At 32.4% G+C, this 27,339-nt stretch overlaps 2 protein-coding genes across 9 annotated transcripts in view; both read right to left on the bottom strand.

Annotated features, from left to right (window-relative positions):
- Positions 1 to 27,339, bottom strand: part of SMS (spermine synthase) — an 863,947-nt gene that overhangs the window by 557,799 nt on the left and 278,809 nt on the right. The gene's annotated exons all lie outside the window — the stretch shown is intronic.
- The window catches only part of CNKSR2 (connector enhancer of kinase suppressor of Ras 2), a 287,770-nt gene that overhangs the window by 202,850 nt on the left and 57,581 nt on the right, over positions 1 to 27,339 (bottom strand). For all 8 annotated transcript variants that reach the window (XM_050775072.1, XM_050775073.1, XM_050775074.1 and 5 more), the window contains exons 2-4: positions 26,526 to 26,689; positions 20,257 to 20,459; positions 11,687 to 11,774 (exon numbers count right to left, since the gene is read on the bottom strand). In XM_050775072.1, coding sequence (XP_050631029.1) covers positions 11,687 to 11,774; positions 20,257 to 20,459; positions 26,526 to 26,689 — 455 coding nt within the window. The remainder of the gene's footprint in view (positions 1 to 11,686; positions 11,775 to 20,256; positions 20,460 to 26,525; positions 26,690 to 27,339) is intronic.

Here is a 27,339-nt window from a genome sequence, read left to right as displayed (position 1 = left end):
TCCAAATTATAAAATAAAAGAGGAAGATATTATTACTCACATTTTCCAGGACAGTATATAGAAATTGCTCTGGAGGAGTGTGGCCTGAGAACTACTATGGGTAATTCAAAAAGGGCAAAAGAAACCATGTATTGCACAAACTGACTTTGGTAACATTGGTTGTCTCTTGTTGACTAGTGGTTATACATCATTAATTAAAAATTAGGGAAATTATTATTATTACAGAAATGTAGTTCAAAAGCCTTAAGTTTTTTTAACACAAGGGGTCTGTAAAATAAAATAAAATAAAACAAAATAATCATGCTCATAAAATGGCTGAGAACTACTTTGTTCTTCTGTCAGTGAACATGGCCAATTCTTCCACATCTTGCATAATATACCACTACAAAATTCTATTCCAGTTCTCTCACACATGGTCATCTAAAGTTAGCTCCAACTACTCTAGTCTTGCACTTCACAATGAAAAACTAATGCTCCAATAATTGAATGAGTGCGTAAAATAATTTTTTAGCATATAGAGACGTGAGGGTATAGGCAAAAGAAAGGCTAATTGTTTATTACGCATTCATATGGGTCTTTAACAAATCAAAAAAATCAAAATTTCAAGACTGAAATAAAAATGTCAAGGTTATCAACGATTAGAAAATTCATTTAGAGTAGGCCAGGCACGGTGGCTCACGCCTGTAATCCCAGTACTTTGGGAGGCCTAGGCAGGCAGATCATGAGGTCAGGAGTTCGAGACCAGCCTGGTCAACATGGTGAAACTCCATCTCTACTAAAAATACAAAAATAATTAGCCAGGCGTGGTGACACACCCCTGTAATCCCAGCTACTTGGGAGGCTGAGGCAGGAGAATTGCTTGAACCTGGGAGGTGAAGGCTGCAGTGAGCTGAAATCACGCCACTGCACTCCAGCCTGGGTGACAGAGTGAAACTCCATCTTGGGGAAAATAAATAAATTCATTCATTCATTTATTAGATTGAGAATGTAATCCCTGTAACTTTAATAGCTGTCTTGTAACTTTAATAGCTGTGTTTTGACAGCTGGAAGACGCAGTGAGTTAATTCCCTTTATGAACTAAGTTTGTTTATTTTGCGTGTCTTGAGACAAGGCCTAAATGGTTTTGAATGGTCTACCAGATAACTCTACTAGCTTTACATATTTTATGTTTTCATCAGTTATTTATTTGCTAGTTTTATAGTCTTTCCCATTATATTGTTAATATTTTCAAAGAAGGAATCCTATATTCAACTTGTCTCTTTACTTTCTCAAGGTTCTCTGTACTCTATAAATATAATCTTAATTTATCTGTTATCAATATTTTATTGCAATGATTCTCTAATTTCACTTTCCATAATAAACATTACACATTTCTTTTACATATGAGGTATTAAAATGCAACTCATAAAGCCATATTGTTGAAAATAAAATCTCTAATTGCAAAGTACGGTACACTTAATTTCTTCACACTTCTATTTTATACAAAAATTGACTGAGTTTCACAGTTTTTAAAACATTTTACATGTGAGTTTGGTTTTAAACTTTAATCTGCATGCTCTCAGAAGATATACTTAACAAAAATAGTTGAGCTTTTGCTGCAAGATTTGTATTATAGAAAAGATATCAAGAACTTTATAGTCATAGAATGAGGCTAACATTTCCTTGTAATAGAAAGTCTCTCTAGCTTCCAGATATTCAAGTTGCTTATGATAATGACCACCTACTATATCACAAGGAAAGGAAACTCTATAGGGTCTAAGCAATGGGAGGCATTTTTTCCCTTGTAACAAACTCAAACAAAGGGTGCAAAGCAAAACTAAAATCAAATACTATCATAAATAAAAATATAAACATTCTTTAATTCAAGATTATTCACTTGGCTGTCAGAAAATAGGGATGGTATGGTATATAATTTCTAGTATTAGTTTAAAAAATTCCTCAGGCCCTATACGTTTGTCTCTTTCATCTATTTTGATTGCATTTTCTTGCAAAAAAAATGGAATCATTTCTTTTCAGTAATTGTGTGCAGTATCTGAAAAAGCACCAGTTATATTCAGGTATGCAAAAAATAGTTTCAGATCATTGATGATGACAAGATATAAAAATCCTAATAAATACTAAATTGTCCAAGTAATAGTCCTATCTTAAATCTAGGCTTAATTTGGTACACCTTGAAAAGAGATATGCCATAGAATCCATATCCATTTAAGTTTCCTAGTACTAATGCTGAGTAGTGAGTGATTATTAACCAGAATTTTGTGCTTGGACAAAACCCAACAGGTCATTTATTGCCCCCCACCCAAACCTACTAGTCATATTCCAGCAGATTCTACTTAAAATACCGACTTATCCTCTCTCTCTGTGACACACACACACACACACACACACACACACACACACACAGAGTACAAACACACTTCAATATTCAATATTGAGGAGAGAGGGGTTATATTCAAATAAAAATATTGTTGTCCTCAAAATTCTAGTATAATGCTATACCGGAATTCTTCATAGATTGATTGTTGTGGCAGACTGTATTATGATTTCCAAACATATACTGCCATTTTTTAAAGGGAAAAGTAAACTTCCTTGAGTCACTGAAGTCAGTCATGGCTATGTGACTTGTTTTGACCAATGAATTCTAAGTAGATGTGCTAGGTCTCATTTTCATGCAGAAGCTTTAAGAGCCAGTGCATGGTTCACCATGTTCTCTTTTTCCTCTGCCATGATGACCAGCAATGTTCTAGAAGAGACTACTCTATCAGCCTGGGCTTTGAAGTGAATAGGGTATAGAGTAAAGTTATAGCAACCCAGGATGCACATGGAGCATGGGCATTCAATATGAGCATTATTGAAAGCCACTAATATTTTCAGGTTGTTTGTCACTGCAGCATAATCTAGTTTACCTTGACTGATACAACTCTGCACCAATAGAAGGGAAACATAAGACAGATGTGCATATGAAGACCTAACCAAGGCAGATTTTAATGCAATAACCATTTCATTAATTTTCCAGGCTGTATCTCTTAATTTCATGGGATATGAGAGTTATTTTTTAGCGGTGCTATGTAAAGCCTCACATATTGTTACCCACAATCAACCTCAGGTCACATTCTGCTACCTTCTTGCAAATCTAGTCTTTTCCAATCTGTTGGTTTTTTTTTTTTTTTTTTTTTTTGAGATAGAGTCTCATTCTGTTGCCCAGGCTGGAATGCAGTAGTGTGATCTCAGCTCACTCCAACCTCCGCCTCCTGGGTTCAAGTGACTCTCCTGCCTCAGTCTACCGAGTAGTTGGGATTACAGGCATGCACCACCATGCCTGGCTAATTTTCGTATTTTTAGTAGAGACAAGGTTTCACTGTGTTGGCCAGGCTGATCTTGACTCCTGACCTCAGGTGATCTGCCCACTCTGGCCTCCCAAAGTGCTGGGATTACAGGCATGAGCCATCGCTTCTGGCGCAATCTGGTTTTAACAGATACATTTTGACTCATTTTATAAGTTTGATTTGTGCTCACTTATCCTAATTACTTGATTCTGACCAGTTCTTCAACCTGCTGCTGTCATTTACAATTTCAATCCATTATTACTTGTGTTAGGGCCTAATTTTATTTGAATTACCTATCTGATGTTGGTGGTCATTCTGACCCAACCTAAGCAGACTGGGATGTTAAAAACTACTTATTCAGCAGAAGTGAAATACCTTAATAAATCAGTGCTTATAACTATTAGGTTGGTGCAAAAGTAATTGTGATTTTTGCCATTAAAAGTAATATTAATATTATGACATATGACAAAAGCAGTAATTCAGAGTGTAGGAAGATAATGAAAGTACAAGACATAATAAGCATTAAAAGTAATGGCGAAAACTGCGATTACTTTTGCACCAATCTAATAGTAACTATAATCTATTTGGTTTGCTGCTTTCATCTTATGTAGGTATGAAAATCTATGTCATGTAATTCATGTAAGGTAAAATATGATATAATAAGTGCTTACAACGTTACTAATGATTATTATTGCTTCTTGTTTTACTAACTTTAGTGCCTTCCCCTGTTTACTACCTCCACACCAGTTTCTAGCACTGGTTCTACCTTTCTTATTACAAGTGTGCAATAACCACTTTTTAATTAATAACTTAAATTTGATGTTTCAAAGAACAAGCCTAATCCTTTTGGATATGTATTTACTACAGAGGGACTATAACCCACTAGTAACTACAGTTATAAATTGAAAACTAACCAGACTCCTTTATAAAAGTATAGGCTCTGGGCTGTTATCACCTATAAATAAATGAACCTCCTGATCCATACTTCTCAATAATTTAGCCGGTGGTAAAGTCTAAAGAATCTGCATTTTTAGTACGTCTCCTCAGATGAATCATGGTCCATGGAAACATGGTCCAGTGTTTCCTTCGGGAAACACTGTTCTTAATTACATGCATTTTTTCCCACCTCATATTTGTCTCCTTCTAAAGTATGAGTACAGCACAATTGTTATTAACTTTGGCTTCATATTTGAACCACTTGAGGCATCACTTCAAAAATACTGATGCCAAACCCCACCACAAAGAGTCTAATTTAATGGGTTCTAGATGGGGTTCAGGCATCAGTGCTTTGAAACAGCTCTTTACTTGATTCTAAACTCCTAAAGTTTCTAAATTTCCGTAATCATTTTTGGTGAACTTTTAAGGGAAAAATAATTATATCATTCTTTCAACAAACACTTATTTGCCAGGCACTGGAGACACAGAAGTGCATGGGGCCTACTCCTGCTTCCAAGTCTGTCACAGCAAATCTTTTCTTAAATGAACTATTACTGTTGGCTTGGTTCTTTAAAAAGAATAGTCACAGTACATCACAAATGGTAGCATATCAGGGACTCACCTCTGAAGTTTATTTTATCACTCATGAGGGTCAAAAATAGCCTAACCCACCTTTCTACATCTGTATCCCTATATGTAATATAGGAATAAGGGTAAAAGTTACCACTTCTTAGGGTCCTTGTGAGAAAACTATAAAAGCCTCTTCAAAGGTGAACTGCATAATAGGACTCAAATACAGTAATTCAGAGAGTAGAAAGATAATGAAAGTACAAGACATAATAAGCAATAAAATTTTGAGAACATGATATTCACAACTGTAAAGATGAGCATGTGCAAACTGTGTAATCTAGTAATTACACTCCTAGGTATATACTTAAATGTAGGTATATACCCAAATGTCCATGATCAGAAGAATGGATAATCATATTCGGGTATGCACATAATGCACAGAATTCAATATTATATGCAGTGAAAATGAATGAACTACAGCTACAGAAGAAAACATACATGAATTCAGAAATACATCAATTAAAAAAGTAAGAAACAGAGTGACAGCACTGTTACAAGCTCAAAGACAAGCATAATCAAATGATACATTTAGATAAGTATATTAAACTATTTTAAGAAAATAAAAAATGATAAACACCTTGAGGAGGTAAGCTGATGAAATGGGGGAGGAGCTCAAAAGTAACTGAAACAATACTGGTAATGCTGTAGTTATTAAATTACAGGGCAGATTCATGAGTATTTATTATTATTCTTCATAACATACATATATGCATTCTTTTGCATGTAAGTTTCATAAATTTCAAAATGTAATACAGTGAAGAAAGAAGATATCTGAGAAATAGGATCTACCATTTGCTAGCTAAAAGGAATTGATGAGTTTAGTACACCCTCATCTATTCTCCTTCTGAGATTATTGATGGTGATAGTATCTTTAAAAGTGCTTTGGCAGAGTGACTCTGATAACATGCAATATAGTCTTGGTTTATAAAAGAATAAACCTATGAAAACAATCTATTTCAGCATCCACATTAATATGATACACAGTAAGTCTTTAAGTTTTTGCTCACAAGCCAGGCCAGTATCAGAAAGCTGCAAGAATAGTAAATTATTATGCCCCACTCTTCTAAAGAGTCCTTTGCTAAGTATTAGTACGCAATGATTTAATCACTCTTATCTCTTCATTCTGAGCCTTCAGAAATATGCAGCTGCCAATAATTAGGTGTATTTAACATCATGAATAAGAATTTCTTGTATGTGTATTTGTATCTATTTTGATAATACTCTCATACATACACCTTTGAAAAGATACAAGTGCACACATATAACATACCTTCAGCTTTGAAAACTATATATTTTTAGTTTTACATTTTTTTCAGAAAAAAAGTCTTCAAGTTATCTGGGTATTATCTCTGATATTTTTATATCTAACTTCTAACTTACTATATTAGCATTATATGGAAAATTTGAAAAGACGTTGCTTCTTTATAATTAAAGTAAAATGCTGAAGAAAAATTAAAGGATAAAGTATAATTGCATTCAATTAAAAGTATTATTTGTTTAAACAGAAAGGAAATGAAAAAATACTGTTGGTAGGAATGTAAATTAGTGGAGCCATTATGGAAAACAGAATGTATATTTCACAAAAATAGAACTATCATATGATCCAGCAATCCCACTACTAGGTATTTATCCAATGGAAAGCAAATCTGTATGTCCAAGAGATATCAGCATCTCTATGTTTATTACAGCACTATTCACAACAGCCAAGATAAGGAATCCACCTAAATGTTAATCAACAGATGAATGGATGAAGAAAATCTGGTATATATATGTGCAATGGAATACTATTCAGCCATAAAAAGAATTAAATCCTATAATTCACAGCAACATGGATGAGTCTAAAGGATATTATGTTAAGTGAAATAAGTCAGGCACAGAAAGATAAATATTACATGTTTTCACTCATATGCAAAAGCTAAAAAAATTGAGCTCATAGAAGTAGAGAGTAGACCGATTATTAGACGTTGGGAAGGGTAGGAGAGAGGAGGGGATAGGGAGAGATAAGTTAATAGATACAAAATTACAGATAGATGGGAGGAACAAATTCTAGTGTTCTATAGCACTGTAGAACGAATATAGTTACCAATAATTTATTGTATATTTTCAAAAAGCTGGAAAAGAGGATTTTGAATGTTCCCACCCTAAAGAAATGATAAATATTTGAGATTATGGATAGGCTAACTACCCTGATTTGATCATTACAGATTGTATACATGTACTGAAATATGACTCTGTACTCCATAAATATATACAATTATGTGTCAACTAAAAATAAAAGAAAAAAGTGAAAAAACAGAATCACCTTTTATATTGCCTTCATTGAGTATGCTAATATAATCCACATTGTTTTAAAAATGCATATAAAGCTTGTCCTGTTTTTTGGTCTGAAATGTCCCAGTTTCAATCTCAAGAGCCCCAATAAAATTTTCAGGTCACCTAGAATGTCTGATTCAGGAAGGTTTAAACACTAACTCTGAGTACATAGTAAAAATAGTATTTAAAGTTGTGTTTTAAACATCTGTAAGACCATCCTGGACAGGCTTTTCATATGCTTTCAACACTTACCGTATTAATGATAGAATATATACCTTGCCTACTCCAGCATAATTTATATCCCCATTTTACACCTTTACATGTATCTACTACTTGAACTTGAATGTGTGAATAGAGATGATATATCCCTGGGTAATCAAAATTAATTTCTGCATTACATTTGAACATGAATGTTTAAACATATCTTGCAGAAAATGAAGCACAGTAATGAATTTGCATTAAAATCTAAAGAACATTCTGAATTATACCAAAATCCTTTTTTTAAAAAAAATCTCTCATTTTAGAAATGAGATCTTTCTTCATTGCCACTCAATACCAAAAGTAAGCAGAGCATCACTCCTTGAAATTTTCTGTGGAGCAAGAAACTAGCTGAGTTTAGCATTTCCAAAGGCTCCTTTGTTACACAAAATAACTTGAGTGGCCATTTATTAAGCTCCCACTATATGCCAGATGGTGGGCTAAATCAGTTTCAAATATTTACAACAGTTCAACAATAATCTAAAAATGGTAGGGATCCACTTTTACAGAAAAAGAAAAATAATATCAGAGATATGAAGTAATTTGGCCAAGTTTATACTGTTTGTTGAAAAGCAAAGCCAGGATGATGAACTTGGATCTACTTCATGTCAAAGCCCACTACACTGTTTTGTCATAAATTATGAAAGTTAATTATATGAAATGTCAACTAAGAAGGTAAATGAAGTACTATTCATATACATGAATATAATTAAGTAAAATATAATATATATAATCAATAAAACTGCAAGCTAAATTTCCTTGAATAAATCCTTAATGAAACTAAAAGTTACTTCTGGGCTATTCATTTTAACAAAATTTTGTAATCTTTCTAAACAGTATTTACAAATTCGTGCTCTAAGCATTTAAAACACAAATCCCAGATCAATAAGTCCTAAAAACTCTTATTTTCTCAAGTATTTACCTTGAGCAATTAACAACTTGATTAAGATAAAATAGATAAAATGGTTAAATTACATTTGAGCAGGAATATATTTAAAAAGGGCTATATACTCAATATGCTCATTTATATCTTTATTTTAAGATGCAGATTTAGAGGATGTTTCATAAATTGTTTACTTTTATTTTCTATATTTAAAATAAGAGTGAATAGAAAGTGAAGAGAAAGCACATACACATAATTTAAAGGAGGCTGTCCATCAAAAATAAACATTTTTAATACTGATCTTCAAAGAATATTTTTCCATTTAATTGAATAAAGGTTTAGAAAATAAAATACATCTGACAGGTAAATATGGAACAAAGTAAAACAAAAGAACTGACAGAAAGTCAGAATAACAACTTAAGTAAAGACATTTATTACAGGAAAGACCAAAGCAACAGCACTAATTGTTTCTGCATAATTCAGATTGGATTATTGTAAATATTCTTACTTATAGTTTTTTGTAAAATGTTTTTAACACTATTCAGACAACCAGTGATAACCAATAACATGGAAAATGGATCTAAGAAGGTTAGAAATGAACAGACCCATAAACAAGCAGAAAAAGATTTTTAATAAATACAGTTTAGAGAGGACCAGTTCAGGTAAAAAGCATATTGTCAAAACTTGAGTATTAAGAAGACTCTGTATTTAACATTTCAAAATCTGATTTAAAATGTTCTTCAACATGTTTGAATTTTTCCCTCAGCACCTAATTCAGATTTCACCGTAAATGCAGCTCATGAAAACTAACACCAAACAGAGAAAAAAATCTCTGACATTTATTTTTCAAAACAAAGTTCCTGTTTCACTTCCTTTTACCAAGTCTCTTTATTCCTTACCCATTTTTTGTAAATAATATTACTTTCATCTTTGTTTTTCACTTTACATTCATCAGCTATTTTTATTTTATTTTACTTTTTAAACTTTTATTTTAGGTTCAGGGGTACATGTGCAGGTTTGTTATATAAGTAAATTGGGTATCATGGGGTTTGCTGTATAGATTTCATCACCTACGTAATGAGCATAGTACCCGAAAGGTAGTTTTTCAATCCTCACCCTCCTCCCACCCTCCACCCTCGAGTAGACCCCAGTACCTGTTGTTCCCTTGTGTCCATGTGTACTCAATGTTTAGCTCCCACTTACAAGTGAGAAGATAATGGTATTTGGTTTTCTGTCCCTGTGTTAAGTTTGCTTAGGATAATGACCTCCAGCTCCATCCGTGTTGCTGCAAAGGACATGATCTCATTCTTTTTCAGGGCTGCACAGTATTCCATGGTGTATATATACATTTTCTTTATCTAGTCTACTATTGATGGGCATTTAGGTTGATTCCAAGTCTTAACTATTTTAAAATAAATATCATTTGATTCTTACAAAAACTTTGAGGTAGATGTGATTACTTTTGTTTACAGAGGGTGAAAGCAATGACACCGTTTGTCCAATGTGGAATCATCATGAAACAACAGGGCTGAGTCTCAAATCCTCCAAGATTACCACCATGACCTATGTATTTTAAACTTCAACAAAGTTTCATCTTGCAAACCAACACTTTTGTGCTTATTTCTTAACTAGTGACAATCTAATTCACCATTTTTGTGTTTGAAGTAGAGAACATAAAAATGGTACAGTAGAATAATTTTAGGTTAAGTTGATATCCATTAAGGAAGGCATCACGGCAATTATTTCAATGCTGACAAGTAGCGTGTGGGTACCTGTCTCATTGTTCTGATTCAGTTGCTGACAGTGTTCTAAATGAAGCTTCAGTTCTTTGTGAGAATTCTATTTAAGATTTTAAAACCAGTTTCTCTTTTTTTTTCAAAAGTGTCGTTATAACCAATCTTATGTGACGAAAGTGTTGGGGAGGGGAGGAGAAATCTCTTTAAATGGCTTCAAATACAATGATCGAAACCCATCACAACTGGGAATAAGTAAAATAAATATAGTAGATTAAACAAATTCCTGCAAATGGAGGTTTTCAAAAGAAACTGACATTAACTTTCTCCAATTTTAGTATTATTTTAAATATAAGTGGCTAATATCAAGCAGCACTTTCTTTTTACTTCATAGTACCACCACTTTGTGTTAGAAAGGGGAAAAAAGCCATTTGTGACAGTTTATTTTTAGATATTGATTATCTCATCTTGCTGCAAAGGGAATAAAAATAATTAAAGCTGAGTGAAAAATAATTTGAAGCACAGCATATTTCAAAGCATAACCATCATCATAACTGTTCAGATGAGATTTCTTGAAAGCCTGGTAATAAATGCATGCCCTAGATATTTTTTAAAGTCTACACCTTGCTTATTCAAATTGGCCTCTTTTACTGGCAGCTTAAGTTTAATTCCTATCTTCAGACACTTCATACAATTCCAATCAAATGCAGTGATTAGTATGTATATAATGGCTGAATTAGATGATTAGATGAACATTAACTGTTTGTAAGCTAGGTAATTTATTTTAAAGTAAAATTTAAGTATTCGTCTAAGCTGTGTTCCTTTGGCAAACTTAAAGAGGTATTTCTTCAATGTACTTAACACTCTTTTTTGTTTTTTTGATAACTCAAATTCATTTTAGAAAATAAAAATTCATTTGGAAAGTATAGAAAAGTAGAGTCTAAATAAAATCACCCATAGCTTCGCCATAAAGAAATAAACACTTAACTATTTTATTTCATTATTTTACCTATTAATCCTTATTCTTCTTGCTACTACAGGTAGCAAGAGACCACAGAGCCCAGAAAAACTTGCTACTGAAAAGAGATATCATCACATCACAGTAGAAAAAGAACAGATTATTTAAGAGATAATTTACAACCACTGATATATCATGCCTATAATTACATTTCCTCTAAAAGATATGTTTGGATATGTTCTAGTCAATTCACCCAAGTCTCTTCCATTTCTCCTTGCCTTATACCAGACTTAATTCAAACGTTTATATTAGCTGCTGGACCCTGAAGGCATCTGGTGTGGGGATCCCTGGCTAAGATAATATTCGAAGTGGAAAATCAGTTCAGGTAATTAGATCATTGTTAAAAGCTATTAGACACATTTGTTTGTATGTGTACAGGTCAGGTTCCTTTTATATCTTCTGGTAAGTTAACTGAGCTATATGCATAGTTTCCCAATAAATAATTACACATTTCATTTCTTTAGAACGATTTGTCTTTGAGAAACTTCTAAACCAGTATCTTACAAACTCTTGGTACATAGGATACTTCCCATTGTTGGAATATGAAGTTGCTAATAAATTAACAGAAGGAAAGTTTGTCAGCTAATACCTGTTGCACAATTGTTGTTAACTCCAGGCAGAGTTGTATGACATTATTTCTTGTAACTGAATAGTCTGTCACAGCAGCAAATGGTGACCTATAAAGGGAAAAGGAAAATTGTGATTACTAGTAACAGCTTTTGAAAAGTCCCAAAATATAGTAGCCTAAAATGAGTTTTTCAATAATATGAAATAAGTTGTTCTGAAATTTGCATACTGACAAAAATATTCAGGACTTATTTCAAGGAAAGTTTTGAAAGAAATGATTGGAAAAGCATTAAATTCAGGAAATATAATGTTTGCTTTCTACCAAATTTCTCTCTTTTTAAAGTTCTTAATTATTTAGAAGTTCTTTGGTTCTTACAAGGTATTTTCATTATATCTAAAACAAAAAAGGAATACTTTAGGCAAAGATAACATGTTAGTTTATTTTCAAAAGAACCCAAGATTCTGAGTACAGTATCTATTTAGAATATTCACAATTAAGAGCTAGTAATAACAACTGCTAAGGTTCACTGAGGGCTCACTATGTGCCAGTTACTATTCTAAATGCTTTACATGTATTAGATAATTTAATCTTCACAACCATTATGAGATAGGCACTATTATTATTCTCATTTTACAGATGAGAAACATAAGGTAAAGAAAGATTAAGTGACTTATCTAAGGTCACACAACTAGTAAGTGGTGGACCTGTATACTTCATACTTGATATATTTTCAAGTGTTTGAAGCAGCTCATTTAGTCATGTGTATAATTCTTTTTACACATGGTTATATTTAGTTTGGTAATATTTTGTTGAGGGTTTTAACATCTAAGTTCCTGCAAAATATTGGTCTGCAGTTGTTTTTTGTTTTTTGGGGGGTTTTTGTATCAGGATAATGATTGCCTCAAAAACTGATATAGGAAAAGTTCCCGCCTTTATTTTCTGGAAGAGATGGTGTAGAAATGGTGTTATTTCTTCTTTAAATGTATAAAATTCACCAATGAAATCATTTGAGCCTGCAGCTTTTCTCCACACCCTGAGGCGTTTCTAGGTAATATTCTCTTTCTTCAATAGTTATAGGATTATTCAGAGTATCTATTTCATCTTGGGTTACGTTTTAGTACTATTTTTCAAGGAATTGGTCTATTTCATCTGAGCTACCAAATTTATGTCTGAAGTTATTTGTAATATTCCTTCATTAACCTTTACATTTTGATTGACTTCTCTGTTGTTTGTTTTCAATTTCACTAATTTCTGCTCTTATCCTTAAGAGGATCTTATTGCTCCGTGCTTATTTTGTTCTTATTTTTCTATTTTCTTGAGATGGGAACTTAAATGATTGATTTGAGATCTTTCTTTTTTTCTGATATAAAGCATTCAGTGCTTCTGATAATATTTACTACATATATTCCTGATATATTTTGAATATATATATTTCTGATATATATAAGCATTCAGTGCTATACACTTCCTTTTCAGCACTGCTTTAGCTGTGTGCCGCAAATTATGATTTGGTCTTTTTTCATTCTGTTCAATGTATTACTTTTTATTTTCCATGAGACTTGACCGTTGGATTACTTATAAGTGTGCTGTATGAGTTACTAGTTTCATTTTATCATCTGATTTCAATTCTTTTAAACTTGCTGAATTTTGTTTTATGATACAGATACAGTCTATCTTGGTGAATATTCAATGGGTACTTGAAAAAAATTTTTGTTCTCCTGTTGTTGGACGAAGTGCTCTAAAAATGTCAACTTTTTTGTTGTTAGGTGGTGGTGCTCAGCTTTTCTAATCTTACTGACTTTCTGTTTATCTATTCTTGAGAAAGAGGAAATGAAATCTACAACTGTGGATTTGTCTATTTACTCTTTCATTCTATCAGTTTTTGCTTCATGCACTTTAAAGCTCTGTTGTTTGATATATACATCTTACCAGTGATTTCTGTTTCCTCTTTTTTGATTTACCTACTTATATGCGCATCTGTTACATTTTGGTGGGTTTTGTTTTTTATCAATATGAATATTCACATATGTTCATATATGAATATTACACATTACACATTAACCCTCTGCTTTTCATGTTTGTTGCAAATATTTTTCCCAGCTTGTCATCTTATACTTTGTTACATTTTTCATTTTTATGTAGTCAACAGTACATTCCTTTGTATTTTATTCCATTTTAAAAATACTTAGAAAGTCTTTTCACATCTAGAAATCATTTTTTGCCTATATTTTTTCTAGTTTTCTTGTAAATTTATATTTTCTTCTTAGATATCTGATATATCTAAAATTTATTTTAGTGAAGAAAAATAGTGCTCTATCATTATCTATTTTCTAAAGGCTTAACCAAGTGCCCCACTACAATTTACTAAATGGCCCTTTCTTTTTCTGGTGGTTTTAACATATTGTTTTGTAAATGATTTTATATACGGTCATGTGCTGCATAAAATGACGTTTTGGTCAACAACAGACCACATACACCACAGTGGTCCCATAAGATTATAATGCTTTATTCTTACTGTACCTTTTCTGGGTTTAGATATGGAATAAATCCTTACCATCGTGTTACAATTGCCTATAGTATTCACTACAGTCACATGCTGTACAGTTTGTAGCCTAGGAGCAACAGGCTATATATACCATACAGCTTAGGTGTGTAGTAGGCTGTACCATCTAGGTTATGTAAGCATACTCTATGATGTTTGCACAACAAAATTGCCAATTCTTATCATTAGCAATGCATGACTATACCACAGTGTATTATAGGCTCTCTTTCATGAACTTATCTATTCCTACTCCAAAACCCAGTATATTTTTTCAAGATAATTTACTTAAATAAAAGGAGACATAAGAATTTTAAAAACTGAATTAGAAAAAAATGTGATTAATCAAAATTCTCAGTAAAAAAATTAACCTCTTTAATTGTAAGCAGAAACCAACTTTTAAAAATCCATCCTAATGGAAGATTTCTAAGACTGGATTGTAAAGGTGGTTGTATAGGTGTTATCAAAATTTACTAAAACTCATCAAACGGTATACTTAAAATAGGTTAATTTATAGAAAATAAACTAGGCCTCAACAAAAATATTTTTTTTTCGACAGGTAAAGAATTTATTTTTATAATTCAAAAGTTCTTTTAAAGAGAACTAAAGAACACAAAATTCATTCATAAAGAGAATTTATAGAATTAAATGAGCAAAAATGAAAAATTATTTTATCCATATTACAAATGCCTCTATAGGATAAGACCCAGGGGAAAGACCCATTCAAATCTGGGCTTTCCTTTCCCAAATAAAGTGTTTGGCACAACCAACAAGCTGTCATGAGACTGACAGGCCTGACAGTTGAAAGGTTTCTAGAAGTAGTCCCATGACTTTTCTGTGGAGCTTCAACATAGTGTACACAAGAGGTGTCTTAACAAGCTGCACAAACTCAGGCTGAACTACGCAGCACACTGTTCCAGAAAAGTTAAACTGAAGGGAAAAAAAAGGTCCACATGAAGTAGGTCTCCTATTGCCACAGGTTAACTCTGTCGTTTCTCATGGAAAATTAAATTCACTGGCTGCCCAGGACGTCAGTGAAATCCTGATCTCCTGGGGGAGGTGAGAGCTGGAGAAACAACTTGAATTTAAGCATCTCTGGGCCAGGTGGGAAGGAGACAATGATGACCAAGGATGCTTTCTAGGTGACTTAATAAAAATATTTTTTAATGAAAAATATAAGCACTTCTAGGAGAATATCATTATTTTTAAAAATTACTTTGGGAGGCCGAGGCAGGTGGATCATGAGATCAGGAGTTCAAGACCAGCCTGGCCAAGATGGTGAAACTCCATCTCTTCTAAAAATGCAAAAATTAGCTGGGCGTGGTGATGGGTGTCTATAATCCTAGCTACTTGGGAGACTGAGGCAGAAGAATTGCTTGAACCTGGGCAGCAGAGGTTGCAGTGAGCCGAGATCATGCCACTGCACTCCAGGCTGGGCGACGGAGTAAGACTCTGTCTCAAAAAAAAAAAAAAAAAAAATTACATAGAGACCATTTTTGCTGCATTGAAGCATAAAAACTCACATTTTAAACTAAGAATTCAAAAATGCTTCTGGCATGATTAGAAAAGAGTTTCGATTCCTAGGTTTGAAAAGGTCAGAGTCTGTTTATAAAATCTTAAAATTTCATTAAGAAGTGATGAGGTGATACACAGAATGTTTGTTTCATTTTGTTTTACCATAACTACTTAAAAGAATCTCACTTGATTTTCAAATACAGAAAAGAAAAACCCTATTTGATCACTAAATGCTTATAGCAAACTGAATTCCAAGGCATGTTTTCCACTTTCCTGACCATTCATATTTTAAGTAGGACAAGCTTCTCACTCAAGATTAAATTTCAAGAAAAAATGAAAAGAAAAATCTAAACACATACTAAGGAAAACAGATTTTATTTTATAGTGATTTAGAATTATCCTAAAGTTTTTATCTTAGAGGCAAATCACATACAACTGTACTAACAGCCATTCTTAGCCAGCAGATTTTAAGGTTTGGTATGATGATTTGGGCTGCATCTACATACAAATAAGGGTAAAAGGTCAGGTGGCGTTCCAGTCTTTGTGGGTTACCAAAGATTATCCCTCAGTCATGGCTTAATGATCATCTATGAGAGTAAAAACAATAGATCTCTGTAGAATAACTGAACATGATCCTCATGCATGCACACACACACATATACAAAAACAAAAACAAAATCAAAAACAAAAATAAAGAAACTATTCTTAAGTCTGAAGAAACCCTCAAGTAGAGTTCAGGGTACTTACAAGAAGAACACAATAACTCTAATTAAAGGAAATTAAATTCATAGCAAGAAAGCTTTTCGATGCCAGAAAGAGAAAAAAAGATAAAATCCTTGGATCATTGCTAAGTGGTTGTTACAGGAATTATCCTATTTAGATCTTAAAAATTAAGCAACTGTACTCCTTAAATCATCATATAGATAATACGATGCTTATATTTCTCTCTGGTGCAAAAGTTTATGACCCTATAAGAAATTATTCTTTGTACATGATAGCTAAACAAAAGCATTACATTTATAAAAAGATTATTAACGGTTCAGAAATCCTAAACAAATTAGAAACTAATAAGGAAAGCTAAGAGGTTAATAAGGAAAATCTGGAATGCCTTACTATTTCTCAGGTTGGCACTGCTGAAACCTTAGGGTAGTCCATGAATAATAGTAGTGCTAATGTCACTGCTCTTCCCTGGAATAATTAGTGCCAAGTGAGAAGCAATGAGCACATGAGAGAAAATAAGACCAAACAATGAATCACATTATCTGGTAGTGTTTAATGTAGTTTTCTTGGTCTCTGTAATATTTTTCCTGGTATAAAATTAATTTGTCCTATAGTTTCTTATCATGAAAGAATAAATTAGTTTAACAATTTTCTTACATAAGACAAAAAATTTCAAAGAAATCTTAACAAAAATTTCCTAGTACCTTAAACTCTTATGCCTTCAATATGTAAAAGGTTTTCAAAGATATAAAGAGATCTCATTGATCCCATCAAAACAGGATGGCCTTAAAAAGGTATTTTATAAACTATCAGAATGGGGTATTACTGGTAAAAATGAAGGAAAAAAAAACTTTTACTATGGAAGGCAAGATAAACTTTATTTAATAATAATTTTGAACATTATTACTAATGTTACTGTACAACGTAACACTTGTAGTGATCTGTAAACTTCTGAGTATAGATCGATTTGGCAAAGCCACAGAAAACTGCAAGAAATATAAGGTGTCAAAAACAGTAGGATGTAGGTTAAAAATAGACAAGTAAATCATGCATTGAAAATAAACAGTAAAGCTACCAACTGTAATTCACCTCTGAGACTATTCCTCTGGGAAAGTCTGGTGTTTCACTGAAATCAATATTTTAAATAGGAGAAAAAAACGGAATTGTGTTAACCTTAGATTTTATCTTATTTAGGAAATGTAAGGAGCTGGTCTTTGAAAGTATATCTCACTTAAATGGAAGCTCCATTGATATTATTTTCCTAGTACACTATTATGCCTTAAAGACTTAAAGGTTTTTCAATGATATAAAAAAAAAATCTCATTGATCCCTTTAAAACAGAATAATCTTGAAAGGTATTTTAGAAACAATTAGAATTAAATACTAATGTTAAAAATGAGATAAAACAGTAAACTTTTACCATAAACAGCGAAATAAACCTTTTCTATTAATGAAGTTCTATGTAGCAATTTCAGATACTGAGGCCCAAAACAGAAAAGTGGTAGTCTTATTTAGCTTTTGAAGATAAATAGCAAAATGTAAATAAAGGTTTATATGCCACATCCCTTCCTCAAAATCCTCAAGAATTAGTCAGCATTCAAAACAAGGTGTAGCATGACAAAGGAACATGAACGAAAAAATAACAGGACTTCAGTGTCAGACAAAAATTGATTCAAAGTATAACTTTCATACTAGATGAATGACTTTAGGCAAGTTATTTCACATTTCATATGTAAAATGGAGATAACGATATCTGCTTTGTGAGAATTCAATGAGCCGAGAGTATATATGTATGTATAAAGCATCTAGTTCAGCATCTAGAATAAATTTTTTTTTACCTATTTTTTATTTTTCTTTCTCCTCTTTCAAGTGACATAAAATAAAAACTGTAATAAACCCAAATCATATTGCTGTGGATGCACATTTTCTCCAAAATGTAATAAAAATTTTGTAATGCCATAAAACTTATAGCTGTTTAAAAATGAAAACAGCTGCTTAACATGAAATTAATCCTATTTAACGGGCAAAACTTTTATTCTTCAACTAAAGTACTGTATATCGAAGGAATAAACTAAAGTTAAAGATCAAATGCTTGGCAGTATTCATTTGCAGGGTTCATTTTAAATCTCCCAAATTAAAGCAAATCTGCACTGACACACTGTGTGTGTGTTTATGTGTTTTTGTAGGTGTGTATGCACATATGTGTTTTGTAGGTGATTTGGCACTTACCAAAAGCATTTTATTACATAATGAAAGTAATGCCACCATAAAAAAATTGGTACAATAAAATCTCAAGGACTACTATAGTGTGGGAAATGTGCGATTTTATAAATAGCCATATCTGTCATCAAGAAGTAAAAACATTCTCTATTCACTCTAACAATTTATCCATCTAACAAATACTAGGGTAAAAAATATATAAATGAATTTACTAAATGAAAATATCAAGGCTGGGCAAATTTATAATTATACGGAAAATGAGAGTAAAAGAAGATATAATTATAATCAAGGATGTGTTCTTTAAGCCTTCTGATTACTGTGAAGCCTACCAAAACAAACATATTAATAGTACTTAAGGACTAAGCCATATTTTACTTACTGACCATTCATAACTTTTGGAATGTATATATTTAAAATTCAATTAATTTAAACACTTGATAATGTGGTTTAGACAATTATGAATATTACATTTTAATAATGTTATAATGCAAAAGAAATATGCAGTCCATTAATTATCAAAAAGCTAGTAATATATAGTTTAGTGTTTCATATTTGGATTTAGTATCATCACTTTATATTATATATAAGTATATATAAAATTAAGGAAAATTATCTCAATTTTCACCTTAAAAATACAAAAGCTTTACTTTTAATATAAGGCCTCATGTTTCTAAAATGCCAAAATGTAATACTGGCGTGTGTATTTGTGTGTGTGTGTGTGTGTGTGTGTGTGTGTGTGTGTAGGAACACATATGGATATCCTACTGACATTTATTCAAGAAAGAATTCTGATAATGTATATTATCAGAGTTTCTTATGAGAGACAAAGAGCATTTTTAAAATTTGATTATTTAGCCATTAAACATAGTACATACCCCTTACCAAAAATTCCAAAACTGAAAGAAGAGAAATTTAGTTTTTTAATAAACAGTTGCAATGTGTCTTAACATTATAATGTTTAACCACATACAGTATATAATGTAAATCTAACCTTTCCATTTCATCTTACAAGACTTTTATACTATTTTACATGTTCCAAAACAAATGAAAGTCACCTAAACTTAAAAAAGTCTAAAAGTGTGTTTATGATATCCAAAATAGTACAATGTAATTAATAACAGAGAACGAATGAAGTGAGGCCAAGGAGACACACAAGGCATGCTAGGAAGGTGTCAGTGTCTAATTACCTATTTAAAAGAGTTTATAGCATCCCCATGGTCATTTCCTTAAGTAAAACCAATTAATATGAATAAAGAACATCAGGATACAAAGCAGTAGTATAATAAACAAAAATTTATAAATTTTATTATGACAGCCAAATAATGATTTTGCTTATAAAGCAGCAAGGTATTTTACAGTTGTCGGACTAATTATTGATTGGCTACTTAGTTGGATATCAAATTTTATAAAGGATTAATATCTGTTTGATACCCCTATATTGTGGGGTATTAAATCTAAATGTCTGAATCATCATTAGACATTTATTAATTGGTACTCCTCTGCCTGTCCAATCCTTTCACAAGAAAATGCAAAATAATGTTATATTCAAACTGGTGTCTGAGGAGAGGACACTTATGAAACACGTGGAAGACTTTACCTGTCCAACCATGCAAGCAGACTCTTGGCTGCTCCAATCAGATCCACAACTGAGGTCAGAAAGTCGTTTGGCAATTTTCGGCTGGTCCTCCCATCATAATGGCCACTCCTTCTCCTTCCTGTTATAAAATTCTGTAGATTTTTGGCAGATGCATTCAACTTGTGAGAAAGGGTTTTTAGATTTTCTGTTTCCAAGCCATAATTCTGAATTATAAAAAAGAGAGAGAATATACTTAAAGTCAATTTTATTCATTCGTGAAAATATTTACTGAATACTTTATTATGCACAGGCAATGGGGTAGCATTAGAGTTACAAATGAATTAGATAGGATTCCTGACCTAGTGGAGCCCACAGTTAAGTGACTATTTGGGGAGATGTCATATAAAGAAATTATAATAAAATGTGTTAAGTACTAACATGAATAAAGAAAGATAAGGGCATTGTATCTTAGAACTATGCTACTCAAGATAGCAAGATTGTAAGAAATAATAAATTTGTTTTTTAAAACCAAAACCTAAGTTTATTTACTTGTGAAATTAATTATTATCAACAATTATTTTTGAGTATATATTCAATTAACAATACGCATGGTCAGGAATGTAGGTACTAGGAATAATTCTGCTTCCCCAAAGTTAGGAAAATAAACACAACCAACAATAACAAAATGAAAAAGCAAGAAATAAATCAGGTAAATAAATCAGATTAAAAAATACACGTACTCTACATAATGATGCATAAAAAGTTTCTTTTATAATATGACATCAGGAAAAACTCTGCTTCCTCAGGGGAACTAACACACATTCTCCTTTTTGTAATACAAATTATGAAACTAAAATTATTTTTGTTTTTGTCCTGGCTATATTAGCTCACAACTAAACATGAAGCACACCAAAAGCAATCATAGTGACTTTTTGGTAAGTGTATTTGTTTTCTTCTTTTCTTTGTTCTCACATTTCAACTAATATTTGTTAATTCATCCTAAATATCTTGTCTATTATATCTTATTGCAGAAAGGGGTTATATGAATAAGTATAATAAGCCTTTTTACTATCTTCAAATAGAAAAAGATTGTAGGATCCCTTCAAACTTTGGGGAAAGTTTTCATAAGTTACAATTAAAATGTTAAGCAGCTAACTGTGAGTTGCAAAACACCCCTTAAAAAGGCTGGTTAATATTATCCAAGGATAATCTTGATTAAATCACTTAGCAGCATGTACATTACAGTTGTGTGTAAAGTTAAAATTATTACCACCTTACTGAAAATGGCAAAACCCAAAGAATGTAAGAATTTGCTTGGGCCTGGGAGGCTAAGTTTGACTTAACCTTTTCATAGTTGGGGAAACTGAGGTATGGGAAGATTTCTTTTTTTTTCTTTTTTTTTTTTTTTTGCTTAAAAAACTCAGTACTTAAACTAGACAGAGTTCAGAATGGAACTACAAGTCACCAGGACATCTGTGAGTGGATATGTCTACCACATTCCTTAGCATCAATATTCTACTCCTACTCTCAGAAACATGGTAACAATAATTAAATCAAAGTGTAAGATGAAGAGTGAAAAAGGAAATTAAGTCATACAATAAGCTATATTATTAAGTCAACAACCACTGGGTACCTACTTTGTACAACATTTAGGTGTCTTTTTTCCTATGGCAATTTAAGACAAGAGAAAACTTAGTGGAGACAAAATGAGGGGAGAGGAAGGTTCTGATGTCTAAACATTAAATACCAAGTTATGTATGTTACCACTACAGATTTAATGGTGATAAAAGTCTGCTTGTCTTTTGCTTAGAATTTACATATTAAAAGAACACTTTCTTCTAAAGTTATAAATTTTTCTAAAATAACATAGTATTAATATGTTAAATATTCACTGCTTAATTTGAACTGTAATATTCTTCTCTCAAGTTAAAAGATTTGGCTTGTGCAAATAAAACAACATTCTATTCAAATTATATTGCATCTGAGAATGAATTATTTGTGAAATGTGGGAGAGTTTGTTCAGCTGGTCACTATAGAATGAAAGAAATCCTCTCATGTTTATAAAAGATGCTCTCTAATGACTAGATAAGAACAATTTATAACTATACAAACTAACTGTAAATGATACTTCTTCTGTAAATGTAATTGTAAATGAAAATACTGAAAAGTATTTTTAGAAGTTTTCCCTGTGTTAAAGCATTTTTCTAAAGTAAAAAATGATGGCATTTTTCATTTTTGTGTATAAATGATTTTAATAAGAAAACATTTGTCTGCCAACAAAATATAGTAATCTCTTAGAGAAGTTCAAATTATAACAATTAGAGAGAAGCCTACTCAATCAACCTGGTAACTGATATTTCACTCTGTAGCCATTAGCTTTCATAAAAGATTATTTTAAATTATTTCTCTCTATATAACACTAGCATCTCAAATGATTTATTAGGAAAGGTAAAATAATATTAGTCTTCTTATAAATAAAAATCCAAAGGCAAAGTAAAAATATTTCAGAGTCTCCAAAATTTAAGAAACTAAAATTATTATTTTTCATATGACTCAATAATTAGGTAATGTAATAATCATCCAGACAAAACCTGGAAGGATACTCTCAGAAGGTCTAACTTGGAAACCTCCTAAAAATACATTATGCAGAATAGAGGTGAAAAATGTGGAGGACAGAGAAATGTAGAGGCAAAAAGAATCTTTAAAAGATATGTAGCAGAGGATGGGGAACGAAATTCTTAAAACTTGTTCTAGTCTACACTAATAATCCAAAAACATGTTTAAAAAATTTAGGAGAGTATAATAGGTTAGAAGCTCATCTGTATGTAAACAGATTTATGTGCTACTATTTTAACAAAAAAGATTAACTGATCTCTGAAGTTAATTTTTTAATTTTTAAAATTTATTTTATTTTATTTTTTGATACAAGGTCTCGCTCTGTCACTCAGGCTGGAGTGCAGTGGCATTATCACAGCTCACTGCAGCCTAAACTTCCTGAGCTCAAGCGATCCTTCTACCTCAGCCTTCTGAGTACCTGGTACTACAGGTGTATGCCAGTACTTTAAATTTTTTGTAGAGATGTGGTCTTGCTACATTGCCCAGGCTGGTCTTGAAATCCTAGACTCAAGTGATCTGCCCTCCTCAGGATTCCAAAGTGCTGGGATTCCAGGCATGCCACCATGCCCAGCCTCAAGTTAATTTTTATCATTACAATTCTCAATTACTACCAATACAGATACCTTCTGGCTATTTCTTTCATGTAAGTGGATGGTTTGTTGTGACTTGGTAAGTCACCAGTACATCACACACTCTTACCTACCATTTAAAGAATCGACAAGTAAATCAAGCACCTTTCGCTTTAGGCCAGGGGTACGGAGGGCACTGCATCAACTTTTTAAAAATGCAGGTTTATTCACTACAGATTTGCTTTTTATTGGATATGCATAGCAAAACTTGGTATTACTATTAGTATAAAAAGGACTACCTCAAGAAAACAAAAACTTAGACATGAAATGTACTTAGCTGCTGTGTTTGTCGTATATGTTACTTATTTGTTCATATACTTGGCCATTACCATGTGCCAGAACCAGTAGTGACTTAGAACTGATCGAACACAGCCATTTAAGTCTTAATGAATTTGTGCTAAGTTCATATCAGCCTTCTCTTTCAATCATATGCATGTAAAAGCATTTGAAAGAAATAAACATACGCATTTAACATTTTAGAAAAGTAACGTCAGCTATATCCTCACCAGTGGCAAAATTTCACTAACCACTTAACTAGAAATACTTAATATTGGCACCACATATTTTACAATGTCAATGCCATTTTATTCAGAGTTCTTTTTTTTTTTTAATGGCTGCATAGTATTCCATGGTGCATATGTGCCACATTTTCTTTTTTTTTATTATTATTATCATTATACTTTAAGTTCTAGGGTACATGTGCATAATGTGCAGGTTTGTAGAGTTCTTAATTTAAATGCATCGTGTAGCAGGTTTTTAGCTTTATAATACATTGCTTTATAAATACGAGTGAGTCTTAAAAGGCTTGCTTTAATGAATTTTTTTGGAAAATAAATTATTTTAAGATGAATGAACCAAGCAATTATGTTGCAAAGAAACAAATCCCAGCAATTGCAAACATCAAATCTTTCATGCAAAATGCCTGAAATTATAAGTACATGAAAAATGAAATGAAAACTGTTCTTATCCTGTCATAAATGATTTATTTACAGTTCCTAATAAAAAGTGTATTGTCAGAACACAAATCAAGGCCCATACATTAAGCTCTCTATATATATTTTATTTATGTTTTTACTCTTTCAGTTAATAATTCTTTGCTCTCTATTGAAGCATACTAAATGATAGCTTAATAGCTTGAAATATTATTACACCTCCAAATCATGAACAGCTTACTTCTTTCTAGAATAACATGATGCAAACAATATATCTGATGCTTAATAAATATATGTTGCATGAATAAATAAGTGACTAAATAAACCTTTGATTCTCATCAGCTGCCATAAACATTTATGCACATAAGGAATAACTTCAAGACAAGGTAGATGAAAATACAGTATAGCTTAAAGAAACAAAAGGAATCTGCTAATTTTTCTATGTCTTCCTTATTTGAGGAACAGAAACCTCAAAGTCAAAGGCTGTGTAGGCAAGAGAAAAATTACGGTTCTTTGAAGAAAGACAAGAGAGTTTAATTCAGCAAGATAACATTAATTTAACATCTTTTATGAGCTTAGCACTGGGCAGAAAGCTAAATAAAAAATATGAACTAAACAAAGGTGTCTTCCTTTGAGGAGTCCAACATGAATTAAAGGATAAAAGAACCTAAGCAAAGAATTGTAATGTGATACAAGGTGTTAGGTGTTACCTTTTTTTCTCATCATTTCCCATTCTACACAAACTAAATGACAATTCTCAATTTTCTCTGAATATTCCATATTCTTTCACAATTCTGTTTTTCCACATGATATTTCTTCTGCTTAGATAACTTTTCTCCAACTTTTTGTCTGGCAAACATCTAATCATCTTGTAAGACCAAATGCATACGTTACCTACACTTTCTGAATCCCTCAGAAGAGTTCATTTCCTTCTACACTCCCCTGGAATTTTCTTTAAATCTATGTTGTCTTCTAATGACTACTGTCTTTCTTAATGGACTGTATATATTTTAGGAGTACAGACTGCATCTTTTTCATCTTTGCATTCCCAGCGATAGCACTGTTTGAGCAGGAATATGTAATTGTTGAAAAAGAAAAGAATACAGTAGACATAAGGAAAATGTAGAATGGCCAGTGAAGATCAGAGAGACAAGACTTAGCAGGGTAAACCAAAATTCGAAGAGCAGTTGGGGACAGAGGGGAAGGAGGTAAAGATACAGTCCCAATAGTACAATTTCCTGGACTAGTCAACTCAGCTTGCTGATAAGGAATCTCACCTCCTGATTTCATAATGGTATGTAGAAGAAAATCAGAATTCACGACCCAGAAATTTGCTTTATATTCCCCAGAAAGCATCTGTTGCATAAACTGAAATGTATCTGTACTTCTGACTTGTTGATGTATATCCATTACATTAGGAAGGGGTAAGAAGGAAGTTTAACATTTGACTTCTTTGGGGACTGCAACTAAGGAACTGCTCAATAAACAGAAAAAAAAAGTTGGTGTTTAAATTTATTTTCCGCATTAACTTCCAGAAGAGCTCAATCACATAATGAAGCATCCAAATGACATGACTTTAAACCTGGTGCTTAAACCCAGAACTGTACAGGGATTAAAGCTCAGCATCTGAAAGGATTCACCACAGCTACATGGTTCAAACTTAGAAGTGGTCTAGACATCTATTTCTGATGCCATGCTTTTAAGTAGGTTTAGGTCAGCAGAGCCTTGTTCATAGGTCAAACTTCAAATGTCTAGACTGTATGTATATAACACTGTCAACCATCAATATTCTTTCCTTTCTCAAAGTGTGAGAGCCTAGCACATGAGTGGTTCATCTATGAAGAGTCCTGTTTATGAGACATACACTCTGGACTTAAGGTTTTGATATACCCAACTCTTACTGTTATAAAAGATGTTACAAACAGGGAACGGTTATTTGGCACTAACATCATAAAAATTTAAGGAAGGAAGAAAATATCAGGTCCAGTTGGTTGAGAATCAGGGTTTTTTCCTTCTATTTGCATTTCAATTATCAAAAGAAGAGAAGAAAAAAGGGAAAAGTAACAAAAGAAGAAAAGGGAAGTTTCCCTCTTCACCAGTTTTATGTCCTTACCAATGCACACAGAAGGTCAACTGCTTCCAAGATCAGTTCCTGATGACCAATGCGGCTGACCCCCAGATCTTCTAGCTCCTGATGTGTAATGCGCAGCAGCTGGTCCCCACTGATCTTCTCCCTCTCAAAGTTCTTAATATACTGCTGCAAACAGTCATCAAGACCTACAAAATACAAGTATGAAAGACCACAATGAAAACATGGCCAAACCAAACAAACGTGAAGGGTGGGAGAAGCAAGCATTAGTGCTACCATGTCACAGATTAAGTTCATTTTAACTCTGAACTAGCCAAATCCCTCACCCTTTCTTAACCTACATATGGGCTATGGTGAAAAAGAAAATCACGTCATCATACTCATAGTTGTCAGGTACCTAGCTGAATTTTCCTCAGCACGTACTGGAAATCTTTATCTCACGTCTGTGCAGTTCTCCTTGCTGACTATTTCATAAAGTATGCCAACAGGCAGGTTCCCCTATTTTTAAATTTATGTGCATCACCTTCTTACTTTCTTATTTAAACCCCACTTCAGAGGAAGAGGTGTCTTTCCTATTTAAAGCTAATCTATCTATCTGTACTCTGTAGTCCCATCTCCTGCCACCTTAAGATGACTTCAGTAACTAAAAAATTAAATTCTCTTTGTTTCAACTATTTTCTATTAATTGACTCATTCTATGTTCAAATCTCTGCCATCTTAAAACAAAACACAAAATCCTTATTTTGATTTCAATGATCATGTGTGCTCCTCACTAGTCTGTCACCCTCTTTGGATTCAAGCCCTTACCCTTATTTCCTCACCTGTGATGCATTCCTTA

Source organism: Macaca thibetana, chromosome X (genome assembly GCF_024542745.1).
Source record: "Macaca thibetana thibetana isolate TM-01 chromosome X, ASM2454274v1, whole genome shotgun sequence".
In the NCBI taxonomy this organism is placed as follows: domain Eukaryota; kingdom Metazoa; phylum Chordata; class Mammalia; order Primates; family Cercopithecidae; genus Macaca; species Macaca thibetana.
The sequence above is the reverse complement of the archived record's forward strand: the minus strand, read 5'-3'. Positions and strand labels throughout refer to the sequence as shown.